Here is a 23,799-nt window from a genome sequence, read left to right on the forward strand (position 1 = left end):
AAACCTTTACAGCACAGCGAAACTATAACCAACTTAAAGCCAGACTTTATCACAGTAATGTGAAGAATCAGAAATAATAATTTCATCCCAGAGCTTTTCCTACACAATAAAAAATACATTATTAAATAAGAATTCATGAACATAGAGTAACAGTTAAGAAACATACACTGTTTTCCTTTTTCTTGGTGTGGTGAGAAGCATAACCTTGTAGTGGTATCGTTTTCAGTTTTGTTTTGGAATTGAGAGCACTTCAGGAATTCTGGCCAAGAAGCATTTACCATACCCAGAACTGGTTCACAGCCTTCTTTTGCTGCCTCACAAAATGTCCTGCAGGGCAAGAGGCCTCGACTGGAGAAAAGAGACAAAGAAGAAAAATACAAGTTATTATTATTATAGAAGATTGCAAAAAGTTTTTAAAAAGAGAAAAAAGTAATAATTAAGATTTTTAAATAATTTTAAATTCTACAGACCTACACCAAAAAGGTGCCAAATCCTCCTTATTCATTGAAAGTGACAACAGCTCTGGCTTTCAGACTAAACTTAAGCCAAAATGAAGCTCAGAACAGTTTCTGAGTTCAACTCTGTGCAAGCTGAGGCCAAGATTTCATCTACAATTGAACCAGTAGAATGGTGCAGTGACACCACGAAGGAGAAGGGTTGCTTCTTCATCCTCTCCTTCTTCCCTACAGCTTTGCAAACCTACCCCTCTATGACTTTGGCAAGCACTTTCATGAGTTTATAAAAAAATTATTACCTCAGAAAAAATCTTTTAATGTTTTTGGGTGGGTAAGCTTTCTGACAACTTAATTGTGCTGAATCTGCTCATGGAGAGAATCAACAATCATGAGACACAGACTGTAGGAACCCACAGTGCGGAGCACTGTATTGCCCCTTTTTAGCATTTATGGCCTCTGCTAATACCCCTGAGCAGCCAAAACATACTGAGTGTCAGATAAAATGCAATAAATATCAGCATGATTTGCATTGTATGTTTTTAAGAAAAGCACTATAAATTAGCAATTTTAGAAGTATGACAAGTTTAAATTCAGCATACTTGTCTATTTCTTATTCTAGGATATATACCTGCATATGTATTTTTTCTTTATTCTTCTTTACCTGTACATAGGAAAACCCATTAAAATAGATAGATATGAACTGTCTCCAGGTCTACATAATTAGAGTCAACAAAGTTGAGCAAATAATCTAGAAAATCTATTAACATGTTTACTGTAGATCTGGAAAATTATTTTAAAAAGTAAAGTTACAAGATTACAGGTAACATAATGTTAGCTACATTAGTCAAGTTTTGAAATGACAAATTCCAAAGAAGACTCAGCCAAGTCAGTTGATATGTGGCAGTTGTAATTCAGGATAGACTACTGCACTGTAATGCGCACAGGAAGGAATAACTGAATGTCCACACATACAGTTCTCTATTTTGCAGACAGCTTCCACTACCCTTTTATCTGAAAACCATTTTGGTGGAGCAGAGGAAAAGCTCTAGCACAGCCAACATTAGTCTTAGCTGTAAAGAAGGACTGTTCAATGCCTTTCCTGGCAAGGATTGGCACCACCTGTGGGAGTACTCTGTTACCTGAGAGAGCCTATACAGTAGAAAAGTTTGGGGGTAACAAAAACTACACCCTTCAGGACCTATGGAGAGGTTATGGAATCTAGCTATTCAGAGTAGGGTATAGTGGGAAGATGAGAGACAACTGACATAAGCTGAAACAAGAGGTGTTCAGACAGGATATAAAGAACTTTTTCAGCATTAAATTAGTCAAGGAGTGAAACAGGTTATCCAGAGAGGTTGTGTGATCTCCATCCTTGCACATTTTCAAAATATAACTAGATAAAGCCCTAAATACATAATCAATGTACTTCTGCTCCACCGAAGAGACAAGGAATATCATGATAACAATGAACAGTTTCAGTAAAATGAAATTATTTACCATTTGAGCTATTTAAATTTGGTCTGTTGAGGGAAATTCACATAGAAAATGAGAACAAAACTGAAAGAAATATCACAAACTAACATAATATAAGGAATTTGAACTGAATATACTGAAATCTTTTTAATGTTGGGCAAACTACAAATTCTTGATATTACTGGAATTTGGAAACAACTTGAAGAACTATTACAAAAGTAGCTACCCAAGAGAAAATGTAGTGGCTAGCCTGGAACAACTCAGTACTCTGATATTTTGTTTGAATTTTCAGAAATAAATACCTATAAAAACACAGACACATATGCACAGACACTTCTAAATATCATTTTACTTAAAGTAGATTATAGCAAGTCTAGTCATTAATGAAAGTTGTTACATTTGAAATAGCTAGTTTATTGCAAAAACATAAATGCACGACTCTGAATCCTTACCATGTTCTTTGCTGTAAGGATATACAGTCCCCTTACTGTCTGAGAGGCAACAAAGGGCTATTTCAAGAAATAAGTCTATCTGTCACTCAAGTTTGCATCTTGGGGATCACTCTCAACCTGCACTTCATTCTGTGTCTTCATATCAAGGCCACGTTTAGATCCCATATACCACATCTAACATGTTTTCTCCCATACCCCTAACATTGATTAAATTTTCAACAAAACTTTTTGCAGTTTATATCTAAATTACTGCAGAACCTTTGGGGTTTTAGCAAACGGAATTTTGCTTTATTCATAACCATTCACAATGCCATAGAAAAGATCTTTTCCCTAGTACACCACATAGATCATATAATCTTTCTCTTTGTGTCTGACTCTTGGTTGTACTTGCCCACCACAAAGACATGGCTAGAACTTCATGTTCAGGCACATGTAAGTGGCTCAAACTTAAAAAGTCCACAGTACCCAACGGTTCCCTTACTCAATGTTTCGTTTTACAGTAATAGAGAAAAACATAATACTATTAGCAACCATGTGATACGGCAACAAACCCTGCAAGTAAGGAATAAAAAGCTGTCAGAGCTGCCTGACTACTAGTGGTAACATGAGGAAATTTGTGTAAAGCAAAATATGTATTCTGAAGTCAGTACAGCTGCCTTTCTTTGCTTAGTACCTAACAAGAGGAATGTGCTGCCAGTGTTGCTGCTGAGTTCATTGCATACTCTAGTTGGAACCACTTTCAAAACACATTATCTTTAGAGATATATTCTCCAGATGATGTTAAAGACTTTCACACAATGTACTTTCCATGCTGCAGTATTGAAGTTATCCCAGAAACAAGCCAAGGACCTTCACCTCTAAAATTGGCTCTTGCAGCTTCCTAGTTGGCAGCTTACTTGTTGCCTGGAAAGAAGCAGATACATCCTAAACCAGTACTTTTCACCATCAGACTGCAATGTGTTGAAAGGCAGAAAGTTTCAGCACCATAAAGCACATATCATCTGACTGTGCACAAAACCAAGAACAAATGGTCCCTCCTGATAACAGGAAAAGCTGCCACTTATTAGTTCTGCATGCTGCACTGGCAAATTAAAAGCTTACTATCTGACCTGTAATGGCTTTTCAGATAAAGATGTTCTAAAACACCCTTCTGTTATTTACAGAACCTATTTGACATGGAAAGAAAGAACGGGCTCAGCAAGAGCTGTGCAGTAGACGTCACTGCCCCCTGACCGGAGCCTGAAAAACTCCCTAAATACAAGGGATTTGGCAAGGCAAGTGACTGCGTCAAGTCACTTTCATTCAGAGTTGTGGACATTTTTTACCTCTTCATTTTTAACTAATCTACTATTTCTAAAAAGTTATATTAGCATAATCACATGTGGGCAGAGGTATTCACATGAGCAGATCCCTTGGATTAACAGAAAATGCCAAAAGAAATGCCCCTACTTACTATGGAGATTCTCGAGTTCCAAAATATCTGTAAGAAATAAGACACTACAGAACTAAATTGGAGTATTGATATGATTTATTTGTGGATGCTAGATGTTTATTTTTTTCAGACTGATAGAGTTAACTTTTTGTTTATTTTTTAAGAAAACACAGAATACACTAAAAAATTACATCACGGTGAAAAGAAACGTAAGCAGTAATTCTACCTCATTAACTGTAACGGTTCCCCATTGTCCAATGAAGCATATGTGATCATCACAAATAGTAATTTGAAGGCAGTATATTCTGCTGATTTTTTTTTTCCAAGGAAGTGATAGCAGGGACATTACTTGAATTTAGCAAGTGTGTGACTGAGATCTACTTGAGTTTACCAAGGCAAAGCAAATGTACACTGCTCTTATGACTTGTACCAATGTGACTACTATTTGAGAAGAAAAACACACCACACACAACAACAAAAACACACCACACACAAACAGTTCTTGAAGACTCTCAGATGAAGCTTTATACAAGTATGAAGTATTTGATATTATCTCTGTTCTCCTTGACCCACACCGAAATCATTACCTTCCAAAGCACCACACTGCAGCTACAGGCTTGACATACAGCCATCAGGTAATCGCAGTATGAGTTTGCTAATTTCTTCAGATGTAACTACAGCAAAGTTCAATGTTTACAAAAGTCTTTCAACATACTGATCATTCATTTCAATGGCAGTTCTACAAATAATAGTAAAAGGTTATATTAAAATATAACTATGTACAGTTACATTTACACATAATAGTTAAAAAGTTTCTACAAATGCTAGGAGATGAAGTAAGTTTTTTTCAGATTAATCTGCACATTATATTATTTACATCTATATGAAAAAATCACAAATATAAAAAACTTCACCTTGTTTGTTTAGCTTATGCAGTTCACCATTTGAATATTACAGTGCAGTATAAATTTTTTGATATATACATAGCACAATAATAATTTAGAAATCACTAAGCTTCTAATAGACAACTGCATAGTGATTAAAGAAGCCAAGCAGTCTCTAAAGAAGCTCTGACAAACCAGAAAGCATAGGATTATCCAGCAATTACTGCAAGATTTGGTGTAGTTTCAATGTTTAGTCATGTGTGCTCCATAAATTAAATATTTCTGGATAAAGATCAAGTTTACTATGATATATTGCTTAATTTACTGAAGGATGAAAAGATGATTGGAAATCTCCATCTTGATTAGTTTTATTTACAGCTACTTAGAGACCAATGATCTAAAAATAAACTGGTGTATCTATGGCAATCTTACCATAATTTATTTGGCGCCAGTGGCCGGCACAGAAGCAGGTTATGACATATTAGGGTGCAATTCTGCTCTTCAGGATATTCATAGAAAAACACTCGTGGTGAAGATGAACTTTGATAAAAGAACAGATACATGACATTTTTAACTTTGTGGTTGGTTTCCGCACACTTCAAAGTTCATACTTCAGTTATTTCAGCTGTATAGAAACATCAACACTAAGAATCATATGGCACCAAAAGAAATTAAAATCTTCTTTATAGCTTATTAAAAAGAATATTAAGGTTAAAGAGAATACATAGGTATCTTTAATTTGCCTAAGATACCTTCAGAGAAGCTATTTATGGCAAGAGTTTTACATCAAATATCCATTGAAGCAGATATATACAATACAGTACATGCTCCAAAACTGTTATGTTACCTGATTTTAAGCTTCCAAAGAGGCTACGCACTGCCTGAGAGCAGACGATCTGACTTTCTTGTCATGCCAATCACTTTGAGTCTACTTATATTAGAATTCAAATTGCCTGATTATAATCCTACATGGATCTAGTCCTTATCACTCAAAGACATTTTACATTTTTAGACTAATTCTTTTCAGAAATGAGTCCTTCTGTAATACTGACTTCTGTTCTTTGCAATCATATTACCATGCACAGGGCTCATGAGAAGACTCTGTAAGCCACTTAAGTGGTGGGTTTGAGTACTAGAAATTATCCAAGAAGTATGCTGCAAGAAGCAGTGAGGAGAAGGAAGACAACTATTTTCTTCTTGCTGCAGAATTCAATAGATTCTTTAAGAAATAATTGCTCAAGGTAGCTCAAGGGTCTGGCGCTCAGACTCAACAGCCACTGAGGACATGGTTCTTGATACGTCTTTTCTGGAAGGAGCAGCAGCATATGCAGCCCTTGTTCCCAAATGTCTATATGTGTTTCTGTGCTGCTTTCAGTTTTGCAGTAACAGCTGTTGGTGGGATGCATAGTAAGCCAGGTGAAGTAACTGATTCAGCTGAAAAGTAACATGACCAGAACAACAACGACAAAGTATTCTTTTTTTCTCATCTGACAACCAAATTGGCCCCTTTCAAAGGGATATAGGCAAATCAGGAACAGGCTGTCAGGAGAGAGAGAGGTAGAAATTGCTAAGGTTGAAAAAACAAACAAACAAACAAACAAATCATCCTGCAGGGACTCTCCGTACAACCTGGTAACTTCTATAATATATCTATTTTCTGTGGCATTTCTTTGTGCCCTCACATTTAGCATCTGCACTGCTAAAAGCACTGCAACAGCCATGCCCTGTTGAGAAATTCATTACTGCAACTTTATAGATTAAAATGACAGAGGGTAAATGACTTGCAAAAGGTTATAAATAAGTTGGTGTGCCAGAGCTGAAAATACAGCATGGAGATCACTCTTAGAAAACACAACTGTTGACTGCACCTGTTGTGGCTAAAGATCACATTTGCAGTTCAGTAGACAACCTGGCTGAAAGCACACTGCTGAACATTTTCAGCTACTGCTAGTCCTCATTACTGTTCTTACCCCAACTTCATCCATCCCTTCAGTTATTCCAGTAAAACTCTGTCTGTGGCCACACGGTAAGTCATATTCAGGTATTGAGCCAAATTATAAACAACTTTAGGTTATTTTGCCAGATTATTTTTTTTCAGCCAAATCTGTTCAAGGAAAAGTTTAAACTGGCATAGCTATCAGAGGAAATATTACTCATGCTACAGCTTTGCTATAGAGCACTGCAGGGTAATTCACTGTATCATCCATAGGCACACAGGCTAGGAATGATGATATTATAAATCTAAGGTCTGAGGCAGAATAAAGCAATAGGTAATAAAATTGTGAGAGACTGCTGAGGTGCAGAGAGGCGGACACAGATGGAGACAAACTGAAAAACCCAGGAAACATGCAAAAATTATGGGAAGAAGAAAACTGAGATTATTCTTTGTATTTCTACAGTCCTGAAATCAAACAAGTTGAAGTGACAAGCCATTGTTAGTTCTCACAAAATAATTTTAGATTTTTTGTGGTTATTCCACTTGACAAAATTATATTGAATCTATTTAGCAACATTTAGGGAAGGAGTCTCAGATCCATGCAACACTCTGTAGTACTGAATGCCAAACCAGCTGCACATATACTTCTGACTTTCCACCTTGTTTTTAGCTCAAATGAATATACTGTTTTCTTGAAACAGGTTCCTATGTATAAATACAAAGATGCATGATTAACCTGTAAAAGGACTACATAGGACCCACAGTCTGAGAAACATATAAAATCTTAAAGAAGAAAAAAGGCTTCAGAGCTGGTCCTGGCAAAAGGCTTTCCCCCCAAGGTGGGAGACTGAAGAATGGCTCCAGCTGTTTATACAGCATTAAGGGCTACAGTCCACTGGCTGAGCTGCTGGTAAATGCCCTCTCATCTACCCTGCAGAGATGGAATATAAGGGTTTAGAGCTCGTGCACGAAGCCAGCTCTCATCCATACACTCATGAATGTTTGATCTGCTGCCATGAGGTTGGCAATTACAGATGAGCCGCAAGAGGAGTGCCCTTTACAAGGGATTGAAAAAATGCTGGTTTGTACAATGAGAATGAAAAATATGGATACTTAATGGATTGCCTGCTGCACGGAAAAGCATGCAATCTGTTTATAGACTATGAAAACACAGAAGTCTCAGAACCAAATAACTGGACCGGAATCTGTTCTGTGGGTCCATACAGAGGTCTTACATTTTTCCCTCTAAAAATTACAGGTCCAATTAATTATTCCTTAATATTTTCCATACCTGGTGGCAACGGAAAAGAGACAGCTAAAGATTAACACCTGAAAAAGTCTTAGAACAGATCACTGATATCCAAGAGTACTATAGTTAACAAAGAGGTCACACAGAACTCTGAAGGCTATTCAGACAGAGGAAAGAAATAGAAACTCCTGATTCCAGTGAAAGTGGAACTAGGAAGAAATCTAAAGATACCATTAGATTAAAAAGACTCCTCTTATCCATCCAGAAATGAATAAAGGAGCTGCTGTTGAATTTCACATCTTCTACATCAACTGATGTTGAATTTATCATCTCTTTCAGGCCTAGTAACATTCTTTGTGCAATGTGGTCAAACTCAGCTGATATCCATTAGGATGGACACAGTCTCTACAATGGATGGATACAGTCACTACAATGCAGGGTAGAATTTTTAGTCAGTGCAATCATTTATTTTGTAGACAAAACCCAGATAAATTAATTTGACTAAAATAAGGAGTCATTTCTATCTGGAATAAGCAAGAAACCTAAATTCAAAGATCAACTCTGCCCCTTCAGTCACATTCTGGACACAATAGCACCATGTCACAGCTGAGCTTACAATACTGTAACAATCAAAACCATCTAACGTATACCCAGCAGCACAGAAGCACTTTCTCTGTTCTACCATAGTTAGCAAAGTGCTTACATAAATTTTGCCATATAGCCTTGAAAGTAGTACCAAAAATAGTTACCAAAATGATTTAATGTATTTTGTATTATGACTGTAATCGGCTGAGAGGATCTGTCCTGACTAAAGCAGCCAGCCCTTCCAGATTTCTCTTACCGATCCCATCACTTGATTCAAACATGACAGCAAAAATAGGAGAGATGTAGTAAATTAATTAATTAGAGCTATAGTTCAGCAGAAATCAGTTTAAACAAATATTATTGAGAATATTGCTACAATCATAAGCTATTTTTACAATCTTGTACCATCTGCCAAAATTTCTCCTTAATGAAGTCAAATTTCTGAAAATTCTCACCTGACATTTATCATGGAAATGCTGAACACACTGTTGATTTAGTTTACTTTATAGAAATGTCTCTCACAGGAGAGACAAACTTAACAAAGGTCAGTATGTCTCAGTAACTGAACTCTCATTACTATTTAATTGCAGATGGTTTAAAAGTTATTTGTTAATAAGCTAGGCATGAAAAGAGGCTAAAAATGAGCTGAAAAGCATATGATTCTTGGAGAACACTTTAACCACTGTTCAATCCAAACACCTTTTGTTTATTAACTTCTGCACAAAACAGTGTACTCATATCTACTAGAAGAGTTTTGCTGTAGTAAAATAAAATGTTTCTTCATCTATACCTTTCTGGTTTTGAGTCCAGATGCACAAGTCTGACAGGAAACTATCAGTGTTAATACTCCCGCAATGTTTGTGAAAATGAAAGATTTTACTGAGAGCTCCTATCATAAAATTATTGCAATTTATTAAATGAAATAAATCTAATTTTGTAAAAACAAGGTGTGTTTTTCTAGCAGATATATTAAATTGCCAAACAAATACTAACAAAAAGCCACATTCATTGCATGATATGTTGTAAACAGTGATTCCAATTACTTCAATGATCAGTATTTATTTATAACTAATAATATATTGCATGTGTAGGAGGATGACCTGTGATCCCTAGTTGACATACCAACTTAGGAACCAGAAACCGCAGCTTATAACAGATACTACACAAAGCAAATCATTAGGTAAACAGGGCTGGAAGCAATCAATCAGTAAAATATGCATTTAAAAATAACCAGTCCTCCTGATTTTCTTTTCTTCCTCCTTCCCTTCTCTTAATTCCCCTGAGCAGCACTGTGAAGTATAGTACGTTTCAAAAGGGACATTCCCATGCCAAGATTGTTCTCAAAAATGTTTCTGTGCTTGATAACCTTTTAACTCTGGTCTATCCATAATTCCCCCAACACGCACACTGTGAAAGAAGAGTCTTTTGTGTTTTGGAAAAGTTTTCATGGTCAGCACATTAGCTCAGCGGAGAGGGTTTAAAACAGTGTGCAAGTTTGATGCTGCCTCCTATGGCAAAAGGTGGCTTCATACCCAACTAGACCAGCGACGTCATTCTGGCGAACGCAGGACACCGTTGCCTCTATCTCTCTATTACTTTTCTAGCTTTTAATTTAGAATTAATTTCTTAAGCAATCATTTCTGTGCATTGAATTTTACAAACTATACATACCAGCAGTTGTTAACAGCTTCTACTTGTGGGCAGGGAAAGGACAGTGGTCTCAATGGGGGAAAAACATTCACTCCAGCCTCAGTTCTCTGTCCTGCTTTCCCTATATTGTGTCCTTGGTTTGTCCTTCCCGTACACTGCATCTGCCATCTACTGGCACATTTCTGTAAAAGAGTTCAGCGTCAGAGACTTAATTTCACGGCCTTTTCTGTAAGGGGCTGTACCTATCTCCAGTGCCACCCCCAGCTACTGGGAGGGTCAATGACATGGAGAATCTTCCTTATGCCCATCCACACTAGCTGATCCATAACATCGATATAGAAGCTTTCAGAGAGACTATGATTTTTTGAGACATGTAAGCCAAAATTTGGGGATTAACTTCTGTAGCATAAAACTTTATAAACAGAAGTTACTCTAAAGTAAACATATTTTCTACTTTCCTTATCTTCCTAGATTTCAACAGCCATGATAAAGAGCTTACCACTTATTAGAGTAACCTCCCTGCCAAATTTCAAGTCCCATTACTTGAATACTTGGAGACTCTAGGAATTCGTGGTTATTACATGAATGTTTTTTGTTTGCAACCCAATTTTTCTTTCTGTTTTTGCTCAGGGCATATATCAGGCATAAAAAATGTTTAATGGTGCCTTCTTTTTTTTTTTTTCTTCCTAGAAATTATACACATCTGGAGAAATGGTCCTCTAAGAAACTTGTTAATCAACTTTAAATATAGGTATTTTGGCCAATGCCATATCATTACCTATACTTTCCCTATCACTCCTTGCAAAAAAACCCAACCAACCAACCAAAAACCCACAAAACAACACTTGTCACCTTTATATTGAGACCAAGTGGTAATGGCTCCTAAGGTGATGAGCATGACATGTTGATTTCAAGGTCTGAGTTCTGATGGACAATGCAAAGTATATCTTCTCATTAGCACATTTTTTCTGCCTTATAAGTAACAGTTACACAGTACAAATAAAATAACTTATGAAGTATGAAACTATTCCTGAGTAATACAGGGTATATTGAGAAGAAAGATATATCTTCAGAAATGCTACTTCTTGAATGCTGTTTCTTCAAGTTTCTTCATTTGTTTCTTGGCAAGATGGTCAAAGCCAACCTTTCAGAAATTTGTAAATATTCCTTTCTTTGAGTCAGATGTAAACTAGCTTGTTCTCGACTCAGTGTTTCACTTGTATCCCATGAAGAACATGTCCTAGTCATAGGACAGTTGAAATAAAATTTTGTTTCTTGAACAATTGTCTTTCCTCAGAGTGGGAGCTGGGGGTCTGATGATTTGTTTCCTTCTAATTCCTTTCTCTGGGCAAATACTCCATCACTTTCTGAATCTGCATATTGTAGATTTTCTTTGTTCATATATAACATATCAATTTATTACTTATTCAATTTTCTGTTTCAGCTATCTCTGATTTGATTCACTGTACTTTTATTTAGGAAAAGACTTCATGTATGTTCAGCACGTTCACTGAAACATGGTTGCAATCACGACCTTGCATACGACACCTGACAACACCTGTTATTGTACACACATATATCCGAAAGTACACAGAAACTGTTTGGTATTATTTTACAGATATCTTAAGCAGATATTTTTGCTACTTTGAACCTCTAACCTGTGCACTACACCTGCCAACCATTTCACTATCTTATTGCCATAAATCAGTTCTATTTCACATCAAATTAGTGCATTACCAATTTGTGGACAGACTGGAGCTGAAACCAAGTATTCACATCATGCAGGAAATACGTTACTAAATGTTTCTCACAGCATGTTGACTATCTGCCATTAGCAACTCTATCCTTAACGTTCTACTTCTGAAATAACTAGATGGTGCAATTTCTATTATTGTAACTATTGGTGAAATCACAGCTTTCAGAACAAAATATTGACTGGCACAAAGGGCACAATGAAGGAAAAAGGTATTCATTTATTCTGCTAGTCTGGGCTTTCTCAAGTAACATACGCCCTTGTGTTCCTCAGGTTTTTTGCTAAACAGTTTAGCAAATTCCTTTGTAGAATGCTTTAAATCAACAATGAAAGACACAAAAATAAATAACAGTGTCAGACAGAGCACACTATTTGTGTGCTTTATCACATTCTCTTCCTCTCTAATTTTTTTAATTCACTTTTGACAGGATTTGACTATACACATTTTTCATTAGCTGGATCTCCAAGTTTGCATAGTTCAAGTCACAATTGTGCTTACGTGAACCTCAACTAGATTTTAAAAATGAAGGTTGTATTATGACACAGGTATGTATTCAAAGACAGATTTTAAAACAGTGTGCTTTACTGTATATAATCAGTCTGTTAGATTCCCAAGGGCTCAAAACCAAGACATGGCAAGATTTAAAACAAAACACGTGATTTCAAACATTCTAGGTATAAAGCACTTCATCCACTGAACATCACCTCTGCTTTATTCATGATTAAAAAGTTGAAGTTTATAATCTTCTATTTCAAGGCTGATGAATAGAATAGATTGATCTCCTTGATATAGAACCACTGCCAAAACTCCAACTGGAATAGCCTCTTTGAGTCATGTTAACTTGCGTCGTCTAATGAGGCACCAACAAAAAGAAAACACATTAAAAGGATGAAGCAACTCCTACAGGGTGTGAAAATCCAGACTGTAAACTCAGGAAACAACCCATAGCCACTTTATAAGCATCTGACAGCAGCCTCCACCCCCTGTGCTTGAGTCATGGCAAGGAATACACTGGAAAGAGTCATAAGAAGAGCATAAAAATACAAGACAGAGAAGTGAATGAGAAAATCCTCCCAACTTCTTCCTCAAAGGACTGATAACTGTCACCAATGCTGTAGTTCAACTTTTTAAATCAGGTACCACCAATTCTAATGAAACCTTTGCAGACAGGATTATGATCGGGAATCCTAAACGTTCTTCCAGGAGGGTTTCTCAATACAGTCACTTCAAAAATTACTCTGAAACTGTAACTTCAAAAGTGTGTGAAATGCAAACATTTCTTAAAAGCTGCAGAATGGCAAAGTTGTCAGTGCAACTATAACTTCACACCTCCACCCAGGTGCATTATAAAAAAAAATAGCGTAGCAGCCACATCACAGACCACCTATCAGACTGCTTATCCAGAGCTCCTAGCAGCTGCTATTTTGTCTTGGCATATTTATCTGCTTCTGTTACCAAAATTAGGTAGATTAAAACAAGACTGAAACATGCCAGTGGAGGATTGCCTATCCAAACTCATACATATTCATACATCATTCATCAACAATTAAACCCATTATGAACTTTACATAATAAATATTGACTTAAATATATGTTGATAGCTTCCTGTTCCAAGTCTTAAAATAAAAATTCTTATTAGCTACATAAACAAGATCTATGTGACTCAGTCAATTTTTTCTCCTAAACAATCCAAAAGCCTCAATTAACTTCACAGATTTTATGTAACGTCTTGTTATTTTAAAAAGTCTAAATGTACACTGTGAGGAAAGAAAAACAAATAAAAGTTAAATTCACTGTAAGCAGGAGAACCAAAGAACACAGATAAGCTTAGAGTACTGTTCACAAAAGCAAGAAGAGGGAAATAGCCACATCTCTGATCTCTTTCAAGGGTTATATGAAACATGACCGACAGCAATCCCTTACGAAGTGAAGTCTGATTCTTTTCCATATTCTGAGAGGACTTAAAACAATTTTTCTTCCTTTCCTTCCTTGTAGCTGACCACAAATGTATTTTAAACTATCATCAGCTTATAATAAAAGATACCACACATATTACCAGATTTGTTTTTTGGACCTAATATTTCTTTCTAGTTTATGTCCATAACAAAAATGAGACTTTTCCTTCCTTTTTATAAATTACAGAAAATAGAATAAGATAACAAACAAGAAGAAAAAAAAAAAAAAATTGCCACTAAGAGTCATAACAGAGCAGTTCTTCAAAGTATATTTGACTGCATACAAAATATTCACAGCTTCTTACAACCTTTTTTCCTATTAACCTAATTTTCACTAGTTAATTTCTCCACCCCCAACATACCAGGTAGCCATATTCTGACCTCTGGCTTTCTACAAGTCTTTATGTGGATACTGTTGTGTGTAGCATGGATATCACAGCATAACAAAAATAACTGTCACATATAGACACTGACATGACAAACTCCTTTGTAAGAAAGAGCCTGAAAATCAGAGAAAGCATTTTCCCTTCATTACCTGATTTTTTCTTTTAGAATGAGCCTGAGAGAAAAGGGGTGGCGGGGGAGGGGTGTGGAGGAAGGGCAAAAAGTCAAATTACTGCAGAGAGTTTTTTCCTCTATCATTCAGTAGGTATTAGATCAGAACTAAAGTGAATAAATTATAACGAGTGAAATGAATTTGCAGATTTTAATCAAGAGGAAAAATAACGTTGTATCTCAAGACACAGCATACAAGTGTTACAGGTTGTGTTCTCTGCTTTTCTGCATTTTTCCTGCTCAGTCTCAGCTTCCCCAGCTATTAATGTGGCAGTATTACTTTCTCCTTTACTTGTTTTGTTCATCTGGGCCTCTTTCAGTGGCAGGAGGCTGCCCCTCAGTGCATGTTTGTACATCATTCACCATAAAAAGCCTCTCTGAGTCTTAACTGATGACACACTACTTCACAACTTTATTTTCAAAGGTGTCCGACACGAAAAAAAGCATAGTAAGCAGATACAGAAATGCAAGGTGCATTAGAGTTTTACCTTGAGAGCATTTTACCCTTTTTAATTTGCATCGTCCTAATACTATTTTTTAGGCAGAACTTTAACTAAAGTTTGAACTCCAAAGATTTAAAACTCTGGGGATCTATCAATGCAAGGCAGTTCCTCAGCTTTCTGGAAAACACTGCTACACAGAGGATTAGTGGAAGTACTCAAGCTACTAGTTTCTGTGCCAGAACACAGCATGACAGCAAAGAGGTATGAGAATCCACAACCTTCAAATTTATTTCCATCATAAAAAGTCCAAATAAGCCATGTACATAGGCCTTCAGGATCCCATATAACTTGCCTATTTTACTGAATCTTTTGATGAAACATGAGTATTCACAGAGTGCAAGAAATATTAGAAAGCATCATCCAATTTGTTTGTTTGCATTATGCAGTTATAGGCTGACCCACTATGAACTTCTCTATTGATATTGAATCTTCAAATTTTACATTCATTTTAGCTTTAAAATACACCCTTTTTATCTTTCAAAAAATCTGAAAACACTGCACACTAACTTTTTCCCAGATTTTTTTTTTTTTTGTCTTCTTGAATACAATAGCTGAAGTCTGTAGGACTTGCAGAATCCAATGCAGGTGAATTGCTATAAATAAGCATCCACTACATTGCAGCAACTGACCTTTGGGCTACTCCTAGTATCTCCCAATGGTAAAGAAAAACTCACTAGCGTAAACCATTAATCATAACGAACAGCTCTAAGGACAGATCTTTCTTACAACAAATAAAAGTACCAGTGTTGCATTTGGTGGTAATAGGTTGCAGACTAATAGTACTCAAAAGGGCAAAACTGTTACCTTGGATGTTTTAGAAGTCATTAGTTAGTTAAGCATTAGTTGAGACTAGTTTAACATGTTCTTGCATAATTGGTGTTACTTTTTTGCTACTGGACTGTGTTAAGATGCTTTTTTTTTACATCTGATTTTGAAGTCATATTGGAAAGATCTCATCCATTCACCTAAGGAGGAAGAAGTTTCATAACAGCTTTAAAAATAAAGTCTCTTACTACCCAAACTATGAGCGAGTAATAAGCAAGAAAAAAAGTCTTATTGCATTTCAACTTTCCATGTTCCGTTCTCATACAGGTTTTAGTGTACTTTCAAACTTTACCTTTACTGGAAAGTAGTATTTTAAAGGCACTGTTACTTATTTTCTTACAAGAGCAGGGCTAGCTGATTGTACATCCAGTTGCTGGAATTAAATACAGCTTTTAAAATTAGTATATTTTTACTACCACACATTATTTTCATTGCAGCAAGATACAAAAAGATTTTCAAGAGCAACAGCATTTTAGTAATATTCAGAAATCTCAGTACTTAACCACACTGTGTGTTATACAAACACTTGAAGATTCTCTGTGTCTAGAACCTTAATCTCCTTTAAGTGTTAATGAATACAATGTTTATAAACACATGAAAGATAAATGCGAAACAGATACAAGTTTAAATATCAGAGCAAATCCATGTAATGACAGCACACTGGGTGCCAAAGATTAGTAACTTTACTTTTTGTTGCTTCTTGTAACACATTGTTATGATTATTGCTCCCATGGCTGTAGCTGCCAACACAGACTGTCTCGACAATACCTAAGAATAGACATCTGAGTATCACATGAGTTTAATTTCTTCTCTTTATTTGCCAAATTATGTTTTACATAAATTTGAGCCAATTGCACTCTAAAACAAAGTATCAATAAATGAAAAACTATGATCAGAGATGCACTGGCCATTAGAATCAAACAGTTGTAATTGAGTGGATGAACTAGTGACTGTCAGTAACAACTGTTCTCCACACTATTGTATTGTTTGTGATACTGCATATTAAAAACAAAACCAAACAAAAAAAAACCAACAAAAATACCACCAACAAAAAACTACAACCAAACATAGTCCAAAAAAAGGGCTACAGCATATGGAGATAACCCATTCATTATCATCAGGGTCTTTCCACAATGGCTCTTCTGCTTCTCCTTAAGTATGTTTCTGCTTACCAGATTCACCTATTCAAGAGAGCTAGAACAGGAACAGGCCTGTCTCTTCCTTTTTTGTATCTGGATTCAACACATACAAAGTAACTTTGAAATATTTCCCTTTGCCTGCAATAACTGGGTGCTACAAGAAAAACAGTAATCACAAAAATCACTCAGTTGCCTACAGAAGAAAGTATTCTCTTAAAAGAAGAAAGCAGAAGTCAAACTAGGACAAGTCAGGTTTAGCAAACTAGATTTAACAAACCAGCACTTTGTCAATCCAGCCTTATGGTTCTTCCTGCCGTTTCCACTCAGCCTATACTTTCAGTGTCATCCATTACACACTCTAGAAACATGACTACTTCAAGTGAAGTCAGATTGTAACATTAACCTGCATCATTCACAGTCGCACTGTGGACTTTCCTCCCAATCAGCCTGCAGGGCCAAGGGCAGTCTCCACAGAAAAGATTTTAAAATAAGAATAGAAGGAGGCATTGTTACCTCCAGAACATAAACCAGGACATAGAAATCCAGTTCCAGCTTTGACATTAAAACTAATGGGAGAAGGTTGCCGTTGTGGATTCAAAACAAATAAACAAACAAAAACAAAACAAATAAAAACAAACCAAACCAGCAAAACCACACACCACAAAACCACCAAAAACACATACAAATTAAAAACCCCTGACTCTTGAATCTCAAAGTATTTTGGTTGCCACCCAAAACGAGAGCAAAAACTTGCATGTTCCAAACTAGGTTAACTTGTATTCTTTTTAAACTAGCAAGGCAGCTGTAATAATGTAAGCCCTGCAAGAAAGATGTTTTCAGGAAATAAATGGAAAAGGAAAGGTAAAAATCTTATCCTTTCAAGACTCTGATTTGTTTGATTGATTTATGAGCTTTGCACTTTTGACACACGCCACTCATTCTCAAAATATTTGAGAAAGTCAAATTCCAAACAAGCCAGAATCAGCATAGCAACAGAGAAGTGGCCTCTTCTGTTGTTAAATGTTTAAATATATCAATTGATTACCTGAACCCACTTTTCTTATTTTATTCTGCGATATCTAGAGACCACAGGTAGCTTAAGATTGTATGTTACCAGATTCTTTAACTGGAACAATTCTAATACAGAATTGGAGTGGGGGGGGGCTATAATTAATCATGCACTGAATTAAACAGGGTTAACTGAAAATAGTTTTGGTAGTCTAACAAAGATACACACACAGGTGTATTTGGATTAAACAGCTCAGCCAGTCTAATATTCAGTCTTGTTCCACCATTACCCATGCTAACTTACCTCCACCCTAATCCTATCCATATAATCATCTGTACACTTTTTTTCTGGATTAATTTTCTGACAGCTTAGTGAGCTAAACTGGCCAATCCAGAAATCACAATGCTGCAATGGAAATTGCAGGCATATATGGCCTGGAGTGGGACTGTAACTTTTAATGGCAACTATATTTTAGATCAGCTTATCTCATCTCATATAAATTTTTTCATAAGCGTTCTATCCCTTCTAAACTGCACAGTTTTGGGCTTCTTACTTCTTGTTGTGTTAGTTGAATCACTTATTCCACTGCCATATTCTCTTCCACCGAATTTCACAGTGGAGAAATTGGAAATAAGGAGAAATGAAAACAAGGAGAAAGAAATCTACCCTCTCTCTTCCTCCTCCAGAAACATCAGAAATTGTGTATATATTTAAAAAAAAAAATCTTTTTTTGGTGCCATATTTTGATTTTAGCACTGTTACACTCACTGATTCTTTTTCTAATCAAACTCAATGAAAAAAGTACATGTGCATGACACTAATGCTGTGTAATTATGTAACTGCAGAAATCAAGACATGCATCTTAAGCTTCCAAAACAGTTTATGTCACTCTGAATATATCCTGCTAATCTAATACCATAAAGCATATTTAAAATATTAACTTTTCTGGAGGAAATTCCTAAAAAAAATTTTGAAGTTTAATTTAGCTAGCAGCCACCATAAAGTTGCCATACTATAAATATCCAATGCATTTATGTTGTTACAAAGCATTCAATTTCAGCACATGCAGATTGTAAAAATGAGGTACCAGAATTCTGGACAGACTTTTAACAAAAAAAAAAAAAAAACAAACAACAAACCTGACTGCCCTAGTACCACAGTTTTATTCCATACACTGGCAATAATTTTTCTAAGAGAACTAAGCCATTGCAGTAGGCTTATCATGGTAGAAATGTTGTGAATAGCTTTGACAGACAGGGCTTTTGCAATGAGAAGGTCATAGGCTTAGTTTGGATCTTTGTCTGTCTGATCAGACAGCGAATATTTTACCACAATTGGCTCTAGCCACTGATTTTCATTCCCAAATACCTGTCATCACCGTCACTGATGCATTCAGGAAGAGCAAGACTACAGCCAAACAGCATGATGTGTTGATAGCAGCTGAGACGATTGAGATAACTGAAGAACTTCAGGAACTTTTCCATTTCAATACTTTTGACAATGGAAAGAACTGAAGTTACAGTGGTGTAGTTATATGGCAGCATTTGGCACTGGCTGTTGGTGATATTTATGCAGGCACCTGTGAAATCAAAACAGTACATTTAGAACAAAACTATCACCATTTAATAGTTAGTTCAAAGCATATATTGAATTGACTAGTCAGTATATACAAGCAGTACCTGTACCTCACAGATGACAGTACATGGTGCTATCATAATACTGTCAAAAAACAAGTATCTAAGAAAAAAAGGAATCTGGAGAAGCTTGGTAGTTTAGTTTCTAAAACCAAATGTTTCCACATTCCTCTGACCCTGTATGAAACTGGACTAGAAATAACACAGAACAAAATTCTTTCTGACACAGGTTAAATGAATGTACCATAAGAACTGTCTGGATATAGCCAGCTTTGGCTGAAGCTAAGAATGGACGTCATACGAAAAAAAATTAAAGCTAATTGGGTTCTGACATGGCTCTGGTTTTGGTGTTTCCATAAAGTTTCTCTTTTTGCTACCATCTGCTTTGCAGCTGGCTTTCCTGACAAAATCATCAACTAGCTTACCCATTTTTTCCAAGGCGATGGGTTTACTTGCACAGTCTTTCTTCTCTAATCCTACCAACATAGGATTATCTGATTTTTCAGGTTGAACACCTATCTGTCCTAAACTGTTCTCCCATTCTTAACCTACCAGAGCAACCTTTCTCCGCTTATGCCCTGCCACATGCAGTATGCTCTCTCAGATACTGTTAACTTGCTACATGAAGTTATTACAAGTGAGTTTCACAAGCTATACACCAAATTCAGAACTTTCATCAAGGACGAAGTATTAAAGTCTAAAATTTATGACAGCTCCCTACTTTGATGGAGGCACTTCTAGGACATGTAGTCAGACTCTGGCAGATTTTTTTTTTTTCACAAGCAGAGCATATACACCTTGTACAATAAGCAGGGACCTCAGCCAGTTGTCAAGACCAGACTCAGCCACTAATCATGCTGCAAACAAAAAAACTCATTACCATCCCAACTCTAGCCTTCTGAACAGGGAAAAAACCTGACTACATTCAAGCTTTAGCACTCCTGTTCTCATTATCCGAGCAAACCGGACATAGGTAGCAACAAATGGGGTAGATCCTTTCCATCATCAGACATTTTGGGACTGGCTTCTTCCAAGAATTCTGTGGGTCACTTACACCCAACCTCCTGACTTGATAAAAGCTGGGGATCTAAAGGCCACAGGATGCAGCTCTAAGGGTTCAGCAAGTCTGGCTCTTCCTCAGCTTTCAGTCTAGACATAGTCTTCATTGTCTAAATGCACTAGTGGCAAATTCTCATATCGATGGACTCATACAGCCTCTCATAGGAGTAGGGAAAGCAAAGCATAATGAAGAAAAATGTCATTAGAGCTTCTTCAAGTTGCAATGTCTTTGAAGTGATGGACAAAAAAGGTGGGTTTCAAATTTTATCTAGACTTGGTAAAAAAAAAAAATAAATAATATTTTCTCATTGTCTGATGAGTATACTCTTTGTCTTCGCCCTCTCCAGAAATCTCAACAGAAACTAAGGAATCGAATCTTGTCCCACTGAAATAACAGCAAGTCTCTTCCCTCATTCTAATCAAGCTAAAACTATGTCCACAAGTCCCATGTTAAGATTTCACAAACACACACCCAGTACTGCTAACAAGAAATCTTAGCACGAGTGTACCCCATTTTTACTACGATCTCTTCTCACTCCCACAGTACAGTGACTAATGGATTTGTTCATCTAGAAATCACATTTTTTCCATACAATTCAGGAACATATTCTCCATTCAGAATTAAAAGTAAATGCTGGGAGGTCAGCAAAAAAGTAGTGAGTCTCCAAATTGAGAAAACTTTCAGAACTGCAAAGTGCAATTTTCAAAAGTGACTATATGAGTTAGTTACACATGGCAGTGATTTTCAGTGCAACTTCTGCTCTGAAGTTTTACAGGTATTTTTGAAAAATTCCACCAGGATGGTCATCAAATTTACCTGTTAGTCTGTGAGACCAAAATCTTGTGATACTAAAATAGCTTTCCAGGGGAAAGGGAAAACAGGCAGAGGGAAGGGAAGGAAATTCACTTCAGAAGATTTCTTATAAAAGGTGCCACTTCTTTAATGACTACTCACAGAATCACACTTTGGGACTTTTGCACAGTATCTTGACCCGTTATAAAAAATGGAAAATCTCCCTTCATTTTTTGCATTGTATTTTGTGCTTGAACGAACTCGTTGTTTATTTGTACTGTTGGTTTGGGTTTTGTTGTTGTTGTTGTTTTGGTTTTGGTTTTGTTTGTTTGGGGTTTTTTTGTTTGGTTTGGTTTTTTTACATTTTCATTGCTTGGGAAAGCTTAACATGGAAACACAAAAGCTTTGATTTAAAGATTTAAAATATTGAAGCTTTTATAGCAGGAACTCTTTGCACTGCTAACCTCTCCACAGCTATCTCTTGCCTACATTCTTTTCCTGATGCTAGGACTACATTTTCAATAACAGTTGTGACAACAGGATAACAAACCCATGCACAATTCTGGGTCTCCCCACCCAGAAAAATCTCACACTAAAGTTATTTAAATAAATCAAAATATCCTAAACTGAAGGGAAGAGGAGAACATAAGGTTTACACCAGTGGAATTTCAAAATTATTCACAAAACCATCATGTATCTCCTGAGGCACAATTGCAAAATAGTCCCTGCCATGGCACGTGCCAAGAAGCAGTGAGATTTTGGCTGAGAGCATAGGCAGGGGCTGCTTTAGACCTTTCAAAATTCACACTATCCAAACAGAGAACAGCTATAGTTTCTTGGAGCTATCTGATCTTTTAGGAGTACTTAGTGGCTGGACAACACAGCACTGAATTCAACATTCATGGCCAAGAAAATGGAATTTTTTATCAACTATACAAGAATTTTTAAAACAAAGAAAGGTGGAAGAAGGGACTAAACCCAAGACCTGTTCTTGCAACAGAATCATGATCCATGTTCAGTTTCATGAATCTTGTATTCCTATAAAACCACATCAGTTCAGTATTAATCCCAGGCAGACCTGTATCCTGGAACACCCTCCTGGAAGTCAGGTACCTAGGTTAGAACCTCATCTTTTTAACACATGTCCTCAATCCACCTTTTCTACTTTTTCTTCAGTCATTCACTCAACAAATAAATTACAGTGCAACAGGTGAGTGTCCCACACCCACCACATCTCTAAGACAAAAAGCATAATTTCAGGGTAATAGCAATTGTTGTATCATGGTATTACATACATCCCAGATTCTCACAAATGCCACAGTCTCAAAAACCTTCACTGGTAAATTAAGAAAAGTTACCCTTGTGTTTGTACACATTTAGTTCTGCACAGGACTCCTGAGCTCAGAACAGCACCCCACTGGCTCACTCCCAGCGAGCTGCAGAGCACAGGTGTATCAGCCCTTTCCAGGCTTGCCCACAGACCTCTACCCCAGCCGCAGGCAGACATTTACCTATTGCTTTGCAGGGAACAAGTTCCACACAACTGCCTAGGTTGGTCATACTTTGAGTAACACACTATTTCAGAGCAAGGTTGTTTCAACTAAACTGAAATGAAAAGAAAAAGTAGAGAATCTCTATTCTGATCATTTGCACAAAACAAGTCCCTCCATTAATTCTTCCATCAAGCCCAATAGCTTGTGATAAACCCAACGTATCTTTCAGACACTCAAGTCTGCTCAGTGCCAAATTGCTCTATACTTGGGCAAATAGTGACAGAGACACAGCATTCTACAGAGCATGGAATAATATATATTAAAGGACATGAAAAGTAGGAAAAAAGCTATTTAAGACACAAATACAAGGGACTGCTTATTTAATGAGTAGGTATCTAAATAAGGAGATTAAAAGAGATAAGATTAGAAAATATTCTAGTAAGAACAACATGCTTTTTTCAAAGAAAAACTGAATAATTACACTAACAAAGCACCACAGATCTAGAAAAAAAAATAACGCAGTAAACCTCAAAATGTATAACTATTCTACTAAATTCCTAAATTCTGCTTCATATTTACAGGGTGTGTTTCATAACCTATATGGCCCCTCAGTGACAAAATGCTGTTCTGACTGATGGTATAACATACTAGCACTAAACACATTACAAACAAGCAGGAAACAAACTAGATAAATGCCAAATACACATAGAAAAGCCTCAATCTATTTGCTTCTTTTCTGCAGTAAAGATTCATTAATTACAGGGAATAGAAGGCACATAAACTAGTTTTGGCAATACTTACCGTGGGGGAAAAAAGAGCAGTGAATGGGAACAACAACATGTGAACAAGCTGTTCATCAGTACAGCATGGTTCCTAATTATACGTGTCATTTCTGACATTCATCTAAATTATGAGTTTTCTGTTTATCACTGGCTATTTCCAGATGGACTGAACCAGTAAAAAA

At 36.4% G+C, this 23,799-nt stretch overlaps 1 protein-coding gene across 6 annotated transcripts in view; it reads right to left on the minus strand.

Moving 5' to 3' along the window:
- The window catches only part of CORIN (corin, serine peptidase), a 138,607-nt gene that overhangs the window by 68,455 nt on the left and 46,353 nt on the right, over nucleotides 1-23,799 (minus strand). For 4 of the 6 annotated variants that reach the window (XM_065060831.1, XM_065060829.1, XM_065060828.1 and 1 more), the window contains exons 4-5: nucleotides 19,225-19,435; nucleotides 167-348 (exon numbers count right to left, since the gene is read on the minus strand). In XM_065060831.1, the coding sequence (XP_064916903.1) occupies nucleotides 167-348; nucleotides 19,225-19,435 (393 nt within the window). Of the gene's footprint in view, nucleotides 1-166; nucleotides 349-5,128; nucleotides 5,237-19,224; nucleotides 19,436-23,799 lie in introns of all 6 variants that reach the window. The other 2 variants (XM_065060832.1, XM_065060827.1) reach the window with 1 other exon arrangement.

Source organism: Columba livia, chromosome 4 (genome assembly GCF_036013475.1).
Source record: "Columba livia isolate bColLiv1 breed racing homer chromosome 4, bColLiv1.pat.W.v2, whole genome shotgun sequence".
NCBI classification, from domain to species: domain Eukaryota; kingdom Metazoa; phylum Chordata; class Aves; order Columbiformes; family Columbidae; genus Columba; species Columba livia.